The 12699-nt window shown below is 32.7% G+C and overlaps 1 protein-coding gene across 1 annotated transcript; it reads right to left on the bottom strand.

The window, feature by feature from the left end:
- Positions 1 to 8721: 8721 nt before the first annotated feature.
- On the bottom strand, positions 8722 to 11921 carry LOTGIDRAFT_96587 (hypothetical protein; the record flags this gene model as incomplete). Its single annotated transcript, XM_009056583.1, has 3 exons — positions 8722 to 8972; positions 10735 to 10948; positions 11868 to 11921. Coding segments are annotated over 3 exons (519 nt in total), but the record flags the coding sequence as incomplete, so codon positions are not given.
- Between the last annotated feature and the right edge of the window lie 778 nt (positions 11922 to 12699).

Genomic DNA, 12699 nt, shown 5'->3' with positions numbered 1-12699 from the left:
ATATGATAAACTTATCAACTTGTAATTATTCATATTCAAAAACAATTTCCAACTTTAAGCATAGTTAGTTATATGAACAATGTAATTTCTATTAATAAAAGACTCCAATACCAGCAATAGTTGTTTATTTAATCTTCAATTAATCTTTTTTAATTCATTTACTTTATTTCAATTATTTTACTTAATCAGCCTGTATGTTATTTTAAGAATTATATACCTCTTATTGTACCTGTTAAAATTTAATGTAATGTATCAATAAACCATTTTCTCTTGTGTGTTCTTAATAATAAGCATTAATGTATATATAGTTTGCCCATCACTTCTTCTCATCTGCGGCCACGTTGCCACAAGGTCGCATATCCTCATTCAATGCACTGAACTGAAACCCGCTCGTAAGCCACTACTAGAGTACCTGGAAACCAACGGCATACCACTAACCATACAGAATGTTTTGGCTCCACCCACGGACCACTGGTATACGATAATGGAACTAGTCTTCCATTTTATAACCAAATCTGTCTTGAACAGATAGGCTAAGTTTTTTTTTTTTTTTTTTTTTAATCAAAGTTTCTTAACACTTTTTAATTATATCCAATCACTTTAACAAGTTTCATCGCAGAAACATTAGAGAACATCTCTCCCCCCTTTTGTGAAAGCTCCCCCTCTTTCCCCCCTCTTTTTCTCACTTTCTTTTTTTTTTCTTTTTTTCAGGTCTTCGAGTTTTCCAACAGATAACAGATAATCTAACCAAACCAAACCAAACCAACGACTACCATTCGACTACCAATCAACAAGAAATACCATGATCAGAACGAGTTTGGAAGAATGAAGGAGACCGAGTAACTCACGCCACACCATTCAGGGCCGAGTTTCACCGCCATGTCATTCGACCCGACCAGATCTAACGAAGAATCAACAACCAAACCAACAACACCGAATCATCCAATTTGATCCAATCCAACTACCAACTACTACGACTACCAACAACTACCTAGTTTGCGATATCAGCATCCGCTGGAAGCGAACGTTAACTTGTCATCTACCAACCAACCAACCTTCTTCTCATTATGTGCCTGAGGACGACGGGGGAAACACGTCGAAACGTTGCATAAAACTTTAACCAGTGATTGTTGTTCCATAAAGCTGTGTCTATATATCGTACTCACAATTGCTAAATGCCATTCAAAGACTGTAAAATTGTTTTGTTAGTATCATGTGACTGACCTTTTGGCTGCGCACGCAGTTTTAAACGGTCGACGAGAGATCAGTTTCGTTAAAAAATATATGTGGGTTTTACCGATTCATGGTATCTAAATATATATATAACAAACGCACCTCGTGTGATACGGTATTTCTCTTCAAAAACAAGCCGGTTGGTGTAGAGACAGAAAAACTAGGCAAGCTCTTAAAATAGACGTTTGAAAAGAGGCAGATCAGGGAAACCTTCGAAAGACAACTAGAACCAATGTTAAAGACATTTTTTTGTATTAAACTTGGACCAGCTTCTAATTCTTAGCTTTGATATGACTGAATAATAAACTATATCCTGATAAGAGCAGTGTTGTAACCATGACTGACATTCAATGATTTTATCTTAAATTAATCGGTTAATTTATCCTCTATATCAGATGATCTTTTCGCTATGTGAACTATATTGAGTTATGACCTTGCACTAGTGTTATGTAATATAATGATAGATTTATGCTCAAAGCTAAATCAATATTCATCAATTGCATAACACCTTAGTGGGACCAGAATCTTAAATCTCCATGTTTTAGTCTATGGTATGAAACAAGTTAAGGAACTAAAAATCCAGACAAATCGGTGTCGTCGCAAAAGAAATGGAAAAATCTTCGGAAATCTGAAAACATACTTTTGGTACTACTTGTTACTAGTCATGTTAGTAAGGGATTTGTATGAGATAATAATTTATTGATGCCCCCTAACGTCTAGTAGTTTGAAAGTTATTTTATATCCCTTGTTCTCGGTCTTCAGCTCGTATTCAGGCATGAATGCTAGATTGATGATGATTTTAATCGTCTTTCTTTCGATTTTTTAAAATTGATAGGAATATTAAGGAAAACATTTTTCCCTGTAAGAGGATATGAAAGCAACATAATGATATAAGAATTTCTAGTTGGCGTCACAAGTTGTAATTGTATTATATGATACTAATATTACTATAACAGAAAGTATCACACGACTGAGTTTTCTGAAAGATGATCAAGTAATTGATGCTTGCCAATGAGAATTTGGTTACAATTAATGATGAATTTCAATTAAGTCTGATTGCAAATAACGTAATTAATAATAATCAATAAGACAAACTCATTACTTTAACGTATCACTCATTCAATCCACCGGGGCATGATGGTCTTTTGTTGACAATTCCCCCTTCATCAACTCAAACTTGTTATAAATTATAACAATAAAGACTGGGGTCACGGGTCATTCTGATGTTATGGTTGTACAGCCTCATTGTTTAATGTTAATTAATTAGTTTGTTTGGTTCTCTCCAGTACTGAACTGGGTACCATTCCTTCTGAGACTGGTATTCTTTGATTCCAATCGTTATTAACACGTGCATAAACTTCAAAGCTAATGGCCCTAATGATAATACGTTCTGACAGACATTCATTTCGCGCATTGAACCTAGCTTTTTTTCCAAGGTTTTATATCCTATGGATAGGCCCATTCCTATTTTGTGTAACCACATAACACAAAATATTGCTCTATGGTACAAGAAATCGACCAAGAGTATGTTTTATTTTGATGCCTCAATTAATTTAGTTTTACATGCAACAACAATACAATGTGTATCTGAAAAACAATTTTGTTTCATTTTTACCCGAGTAAATATATTGAAATATGATATGAGGGTATAATGTCTGCCTGTTTGATTCTTGATGCAGTAATGTTCCTGAAATATAGCACAAGGCATAATTCAATTTTCTATTCATTGATTGATTGCGATTTTGGAAATTCGGCTGGTAAGCCAAAAATCAATAAAATTAAGTATTCCTTTTTCCGTAGCCTACGTCATTCCATACATTTTCCGTATAAATATTAAAGTATCGTAAGCTACCAGACTTTTTTTTCAATTTTTAATGTGTAGAATAGTTTAGATATCGAGTAAGTTTAAATTGAATGTATAATTTACTCTATTAAACACGAAATACATATAAAACAAAATTCCTTTCAAGCACTTTGTTTTATTGTGATGTGTTATTTGAAACATGTTCGATATAAATAATATGTGTATACAATTATATTAAGATAAATATTTGTACTAATTAAGTATGTTGATTGATCTAAAGCATTTGTAGCATACTTTACAGGCATCCGACTATGTGATCCGAATATTATTGACTCTATTTCAGATCCTGGTTATACCAAAACTATGAATATCACCTTTACCATGTATAATTTTTCAATATAAGATTCTAGTTCATATAGAATTAATTGCGAAACAGTTATTTATGACTCAATTGCTCGTGATCTCATCGTACATTCATACATTTGAGTATAACTTCAATGGCAGAGGGTACAACAATTTTTTAAGGCAATTAATTAGATTTAAATACAATTTGCCTTAAAATCAACCTGATCATATATCATGCGTTTTCATTTCAAGGGTTCAAGGTTATTATAATATGGAGCAATCATTGAAGATTTTAAAAAAACCTCATCTAAGTATGGTTAATTTCTGGTATGTAATATCAATGAATAACATGGTTAATGTAGTAATAATTCGGGTATTTATTCTGTAATAAATGACATGTGGTGTTTTAATACTAATATTCATTGATAATTTATTCATTATTAACATTTCATATAATTAGTCTCAAATCTCGTTTATCTGCCTTATAAAACATGATTAGTGCATTATAATTATCAGGGTATATTAGCGATAGCGATCTTACATACCACTACCACAGGCTTTTGGGTCGGAGCTCGAAAAAAAGATTAAGTTAAACTTTGAAAGGCTCATACCAGGCCACTAACTATCTCATCCTTTGATTTTGTTTCCCAATGCAAGACCTACAAAAGTGTTTTTTAAGTTTACTATTCACCTAGTCATCCTTGCAATATAACATTGAGTTTCTTTCTTTCGGACTTTCAATGACTATATTCACGATTAATAACTATCTCTTTAAGATATATCATATCATGTTCGTTCTATTGGTTGTAATGATTTATAATCGTTTTGTAGACTCACAAACGAGACATCATTATGTTACCAAGAAATGTAATGAAGAAATAATGATCATTTAAAATTTTCTGGTTGCTAAGTTGTGGAGAATGATGAGAACTTATTTTTTTAAAATCAGTTGGTAATTTCACGTCTAAATGGCTGAAGATCAATTACCATCTTATCTTTCCACTATATGTTTTTTTATTGTGAGTTTTTACTGACTATTAATTCCAACCACTTGACGCTATGATTACAGCATCTGTATCTATTGAACAGAGTAAAATAAGACAAGATGAGTTCTGCAGCACGCTAAGTTGTTCAAGTAATCATAGTTTTTATACAGTTGAAATTAATCTGATGGTTGTGTTGTTACACCTTTCTTGTTAATGTCGCAATACTTCTCATTATGTTCACTACAGTGGAAGTAATCATCTTGTCTGTCTTTCTTTCATTTTCAGAATCTGATTTAAAAATGTATGAATAAATTGAAGTTTCACAGTAGCATTACATTACATAACAATAGCAATGTCTTTATTGTAAAACCATAAACAATGGTCAGAATAAAACTTATTGCCTCTCTGCTTTCAAAATCCAACAATATGGAAAACCTTTTGCAATCGCATGACCCTTTTATTTCGAGGCAGTCGAATAAACCTAATTGGCCTCGGGCACCATGTAACTCGACTGGTAATACAAACACAAATAGTAATCTTATTGCACGGATATGTCACGTAAATCGATGAATTTCTCATATGTTTTTACAAATTACCTTACTGGGTTTTACCAGGAAGATATAAAAGAGAGGTTGATTTTGCCCCGATTAGGATTAGATAAATCGCGGTGTAAATGAGACACGAAAGTTTATAACAGACGAATATAAGTACACTAGCCAGGTTCCAGAAAAACCAGACATTTCAGCTAAGTTTTCAATGACTGCATCAAGGAATCAGCATGCTTGTAATGAGTTTTTGAGACACGAAATTATTATTTCATAAGGTATTTAGATTCGACTCAATAATTTTGTATACAAACTTTCAAGCGTTATAGATCCGAAGCTGTGGGAAATACTTAAAAGGCAGTCTGAATAACTCTTTTGTTCTTACAACCATTTGTTAGGTAATCCAGGTAAGAAACTCACATGGTTCATGAATGTTCTGTTTTCATCTAATTGAATGCAGCGATAGATCGACAATGAAACAGTCATGTGATAAAATAGATCTTATAGTTTTAGGATAAGTTATTCAAGAGGACGTTTTTCTGTTTCCATTCGATGGAAATCGCTTTATAATGGTTTGCACTCCATTTCATAAAGTTAACGCAAAGGGAGATACAGTATAATATGCGGAATAACCCAGGACTCCACTAATTCATTTGCCATCTCTTCCCATGAGAATCCACATTGAGCTCACACTTGAATATGCTACCGGCTTTGCATAAAGAAATTGGTCTGATTTAGCCAGCATGGGTGTTTACTCCTAACATATCCGAAATAAAATGTCCAATTTAGACGTGTTTTGCGGAATCTTTAGCTCCCAACAAACATTGAATAGGTGTTACAACATGATGATATACTCAATGGTCTTGGGTGTTACGATTTGCCAGTTTGACAGTTGCCTTCATTTCTCTTGATTACATTCGCTATAATCGTTTACGACCCTGATCATGTGTATCTACAGCATTTAAGTTTCGTCACTGGCTTATTCCACAATGATGCAATTGTATGTGAACACAACACATAGGCCTATGTACAATATTATCACCATATCACAATATCGTCTTACCCGCAAAACCTCAAATTGGAATTATTTTAAAAATCACGTGATCATTGATTAGATATGACATTCTAGTTCCGGTTACGTCACAATAATAATCCCATAATCCTCTTCTTGTTCCGGCACGTTCCTATTACCCATTACACAGTAATCTTGGTCTTTCCGTCTTATTTGAAGGCTTGGAGATGATTACCGATAATCTCGACAGAAATCTCCGCTATATCTGGAACTTTAGATTAGAAATCACGATGCCAAATGAATTATTCGGATCACAAGAATCGGAGTTAATACATGTAAATAATGGAATGTCTGCTTTAAACCGCTGTTTGATGTTTTGCTATTTGATTTCATCTCTTGCATCATTCCTGCTGAAATAAAAATAATATTGTGGTTATCATAAAGGCTGAGAATTTTCGCATTAGAGGGACCTTTTACATGCACGGCTAGTAGCTGACAGCTGACGTCGGGACTTCGGTGAGATCACCAACCGATAACAACATACATCACAACAACAAACGAAAAGGAGAAAGAAATATACGGCTTTACTTGGCTGAAAGGAAAAAAAGCAATAAAATTCTTAACATCATAATATGATAAATGTCAACTCTGTTAAAATGCAACACATTTCCTTTGTTCGGAATGAAGACAAATAATTTAATAATACGTCAATATTCCATCAATTTGAAATAGACCAATTTCCGTCTATACATATGGAAGTTGTAAAACAGATGTAAAGAATCTGCCATTTTGTGTAATTATATTGTAAATGCATGTCATTTGATTTTCTGTTAAATCTCAGAAGACCAGATTAAAAACATTTCACTGGTTTTGTTTACATGTACCGAACATTTGTATTCTACTACATTTAGTTAGATTTCATTGCCTTAAGTCAATAACAATTAGGGTGCAAATCGACATTGTCAATTACTGGACTTCGGAGTCCTTTCAATTGGAATTACTAAAGTATTTAAGAAGGAAGATACCTAAAACGTGTAAATCTGTCGATAGAAATAAAATTTCAATTTATAAAGAAGAGAAGTTTGTAACCTAATGATCCTCAGACAGATAAGTTCCACGGTGATATTATAGAGGATTGGCTGAATAGAAATTGATAGATCGGAATCACTGATCAATTCGCGTTATTTTTTAATGAAAAAAAAATCATCAATATCAACAAAAAAACATTCGATGAATTGCTTATAGAAATTGTCTGAGTTTATGAATGCGAGTCGATTGATGGATGCTAATGAATAAGTCGGGATTTACGTCTTCTTTGTATGTCTTATTGCATTCTTGTGTACATTCTCCGATATTCTGAATACAGATCATCTAACAAATCAGATAAAATGTTCAAAATAAGTTTTCCAATCGCTTTCCAGGGACCGACTTATTCATCAAAACACAACAAATACAGAATATCAGTAGTAACATTTTAATGAAATATTCCCAATACAAGACAACGCTAGCTAAATTGGTTGACAAATCACTGATGAGTTTCTCAGATTGCTTTCAATTGAAATGACAAAAAAAAACTATTAAATGGCTGAACTCATTCCCCAATCTTTAATTCATTCAAATTGTCTCTTGTAACAAAGCATTCGAGTATAATTCTTTAAAAATCTCCTTATTTATAGCGTATTGGGGGGACATCACACTGACTCTGACACTCCCCCACCCCCTCGTCAATGAAATCTTGGCTACACCACTGGTTGTGATTTGTGTTCGGTGCTCATGTACTTTTATTATTCGCAACCTTGCGCACGCATGCATGCGTCTAGACATTGATACAAATTCAGTTGATTTAATCATTTTGGTTTTGAGGATCCAATCATACCAGATGCCTTACAGTTTTAGATACATCATCCGTCATAATATTATCTACGAGGAATATTTATGGAAATCAATCGGCACATGGTTTTTTTTTTTGTATAATAACTCAATTCGGAGCTTGATAGAAAGCCATTTATAGTTAAAAGTATTACGACTATTTCTATTAACGTTTGTAAAAGGATTTAGCAGAGAAGAAAAAAACACATTAAATAAACAATAAAAGTCAAATTACCTCTTTTTGTATTCGTCGAACCTGAAAAAATAACAATTGACAAAAGGAGTATAAACATTCATATTTGATGGGACGGGTAAAATAATTTACGTCAAGAAATGAACAATCAGTCTGGTTCAAACACAAGAAAGTCATCAAAGTGGCCTTCGGGCACTGTGCCTACAATCTTTTGTTGCCGCTGTTTCTTTACCATCTGAAAAAAAGGTGATATTGATTCCATGTCTCTAAAGGGCCATTGATAAAGTAAGTCACAAATAACAAAGAATTCAAACAATACCGGAAGTTTCGCACTTCCTTCAATAAAGACAATGCTTGTTTTTCTGTCTTTGATGTTTGTTGATTCAAAGCAATGTGAATACCCTAGTTATTGATATAAATGGCTTCTTTTCTCTTGGAAAGACATTTGTTAGCTATTGATGCATTTTATGGAATAAAGCAGATCATGAAGGCATATCGCATCGATCAATACTTTTCACCATGTCTGGCTTGAACCGCACATGAAAGTAAATTGTAAGAGATGAAAATACCACATGGATGGAAAACAATGCCTTACATCTGTCTTTATTGCTAATGGGTCAATGTTTGAAATAGTCCATAGATGTATATAAAACAAATCAGATGCAAGAAAACCAAAGCCTACCTGATAAAATTTGAATTTTAATTCCTGCCATTTGAGATCCATCGGATGACTGACACACATAGTTCCCAGAATCATTAAGATCAGTATTTTTGATTGACAGTCTACTCGTAATGATGTCATTAGTTTTTGAGTTATACGTCACTGAATTTTTGATGATGATTCTATGACTGTCTATAACATCCAGTCTTTGTTTATCTTTTAACCAAAACACAGATTCTGTTTCGTCTTCTATCACTGTCACATTACAAACAATGTATATAGCACTGCCTTTCTTTATATCATTGGCCCCTACAATCTGTATTCCTTCAATATAGATAACATCAACAGTGGTATTCAGATCAGTATATCACTAGAAGGGCAAAAGTTTTACCTTCTACAATTAAATAGGATAAGGTCAACGATATTTAGTGTAAATATGGTGTAATAATAACGATAATGGTTTTACATTCAATTAAAACAGAGTTTCTTAATTTTGACCATATTCTTTTACCTTTGAATATCAGATTCTAAACTTTTTGAATCGTGTGAAGGAATGAGTGTTTTTAAGCTCATATTCAATAATAGCTCTAAACCTATCCCAAGGCCATTTGAAGGCTGCATAATGACATTTAGATGATTATAAAATAAAATCTTTTTTTAGAGAAATATTAGAATCTCAGGGGGTTAGAGTATATAATAGAAATTAAATGCACGAAGTTTTTTTTATAAGAAACTATTAGTTATCAATTTATGTATAATTTCTTACTCGAATAAGAATATCAAACAGTGTTATGCAGTGCAATTCAATAAATTTGTACCGCAGCCATATTAAGCTTCAACTGCCTTGGAATCTTTGTCATGTACATTATGTGGCATACACAACCAAACTTTGTGTCTTGTCCAATCCAAACAATAAAAGGCATCTTCCATGAAAGAACTAATCAAGAGAAAATGTAGGTATATTATTACATAGTTATTTCTAACATGTAATATTTTGGCTGAATTGGTTGTCAGTCCTTGGTGATTTGCTGATATTATGAAGCAACTTACGACTACAATGCAGGCCAGATAATGAAAAAACTTACGTGCGTGTCGCTTGGCCGTAAGATCTGAAATATAAAGGTTGATAATTAACATCCAGTCCCCTGACGATACCTTATATTTTATATAATGTATGATTTGATGAGATATTGTTAAGTACAGAGACGCCTCGTGATATTAAAGGTCAAGCAAGGTCAATGACAGACGACATCCTTCCATAAACAAGATTCAGAATTATTCCTACATCCTATAAGATAAAAAATATGTTGTATAACATGACAAATGTAACATATATTTGAACCTGGGATACTTCACATTTCAGTTAAATGTAGTCATCATTCACATTTCAGTTAAATGTAGTCATCATTTATTTAACATGGTAGTTTAGGGATCCGAGGCCTAGTCGAGTATATCGTCACTTGTTAGTATAGGCTTTACTGCCTTGATGCTGATTGTTTACAACACCTATTTACATAAAGCTAAATAACTAGACCCTTTTGATTACATTGTTTCAATAACGTTCTATTTTTCATAACATTTTCAAATTTAAAGAAAGGCACGATGGTATCCAATAACTAGAACAGGGATTACGATAGTGGATCTTTAAGTAGACTATTCACAAATGGTATTAGTATATAATAGTATGCTATATTTCACATTACCGTGGCTTATTGTTAATAATATATGATGATACAGGTTAATGTCCAGTACACATTCAAACAATGTGCTGATATAATATGAATCTATAACCATTCTATTAAACATCGTATTTAATGATATTAATACTGATAATATGATGATCAAAATGGTGATTGGGTGGTTTTGAGAAAGATCCACTACGAGCAATTCCTTTCACCTTTTCAGTCCTATCACAGAACTCATATGCTTTAACTTTGGTCTGATTTACAGTATCTATCTATTATAAAGACAACATTCTGTCCAGATTGACCTAATGGTTAAGCAACTTTGAATTTCACTATTAGAAACCTGCTCGTAATTACTCAGACGCATATTTATGTATCCAATACGATGGAAATGCTCTTACCTTTAAGCTTAAGTTCTACCTGATGTTTCAATTTTTTGCCTTTCATATTAACTTGACATTCGTAAGTGCCCTCGTCATCTAAATCTGTATTTTGTATAATAAGGTTCCATTGTTGACTGTTGGGAACATGTTCCACATGAATTCGACTGTCTTTTACCCATGTCGATTGGGCTACTGTTAAAGGATTGGGGTTGGGTAACTTTCGCCAGGATACCTGAAAAATGTCAAACCTACAATACAATGCCTGTATTAGGCCCCTATATTATATTCGAATACAGCTGTGTGTAGGAGAATTCATCGATTCATCTCTGTCAAACAGTGCAGGTCATATTAAACTAACAGTGTTATTTGCGTCATAATGAGGCAATTTGTATATATATATTCGGTTATTTGCTCAACAAAGCTCTAAAGACTTCATTTAAAAGCGATTTTTATATTTAATAAATTAAATATCATAAACAATCCTTAGAGATCTATATTTTGGTTAAATGATGCCAAAATGTCACGAACAGTTAATTGAATTCTTGATACAATAACCCATTCTGAGATTTTAATCAAATTTAAATCATCTGATTTTTCACGACCGTGTACAGCAATATCAAAATTGAACTAATTTGTTTTGATAAAATTTGTTTAACAATTGAATTATAAACGACTTTATGGGAATATTAATGGTAGCTTTGATAATAGAAAATGCATAAAATTTTTTATAAATAATGATTTTATTTTTATTTTCAAGAGAATAATTTTTCGTATAACCTGATATAGATTTATCTGACCCGCTGTTATTCAGCTTTATCACATCGAAAAGACAAATTTGACTTTATTTCTAGAAGTGAAAAATGAACTATTTCCATACAAGGATATCATGACATTCTCCTTGTAAGCTAATTACGATATTACGAAACCAAAAATGGCACGTATTAATACGATTCAAGGTGTGTATTCGTTTACAATCTCATTATGTTATACTTTTGAAAGCTGGTAGGGGAATAAGTTGAAGCGCAATGTATTCTAATTATTAGCACCAGGCTTATGGTGCGATGTTACCAGTAGGATATCATTAGACATGATAACGTGCAATTTTCGTCCAAGCAAGACTAAAATTAACGCATGCTTGAGGTGTCACTTACCGTTCTTTTCCCTAGGTTTTTAACGGAACAGAATAAAATGGCTGTTTCACCAACATTATAATTTGCTATAGTTGATACTTCGTTAAAATTAGGCTTCCGAGATCTAACTCCATCTGCTATCCGACCTGAAGTGAACGAAATTAATGTACCATTGCAAATTTGATTGATAACATAACAAATTATTATAAATTATGTCCTATTAATGAGACTAACTGTAAAACAATCGGTTAGAGCGTTCCATTCTTTACATGGACACATTTGTAGGTAATATGTTAAGTCTCAGAGAGGTTTCATTCGCTGAAACTTAGACATTTGACTGAGACAAAATGATTATAAAAACCCAAGGTGGAATTTAATAAATTTTCATTTGTCTGGTTCTTTTTTTTCTTATTAAATAGACATTGTTTTTTGACAGTCAGTCTGAATGTCGAGACTACAAGGGATCACGTGGGTTACATATCATGGGTTATATTAGAATCAAGATATATGTCTTATATCAGACGTAATTAATAATTGTATATATAATATAAAAAATATATTCTTTGTATTGGTTTATAAATGCTATAAATCAAACATGACATGACAATATTTCCAGAAAGATCTTGGTCAGTCAATTGGAAAGGTTGTTCTTCAATCTTCACAGTGTCAAGCTTGACTTAAACACTATGACATCTTCACAGTCTATTATGAAATTCGTATTGTACCCTGACTGCAATAGCCATTTCTTGTATGACAGAAATTGTTAATGCACCGATTTGGTTGAATTATACGTAGGCGAATACAGCCAATCAGATGCCTGAGCAAAAAGGCTGTAAACAATAAGCAATAACAT

Source organism: Lottia gigantea (genome assembly GCF_000327385.1).
Source record: "Lottia gigantea unplaced genomic scaffold LOTGIsca_28, whole genome shotgun sequence".
In the NCBI taxonomy this organism is placed as follows: domain Eukaryota; kingdom Metazoa; phylum Mollusca; class Gastropoda; family Lottiidae; genus Lottia; species Lottia gigantea.
The sequence above is the reverse complement of the archived record's forward strand: the minus strand, read 5'-3'. Positions and strand labels throughout refer to the sequence as shown.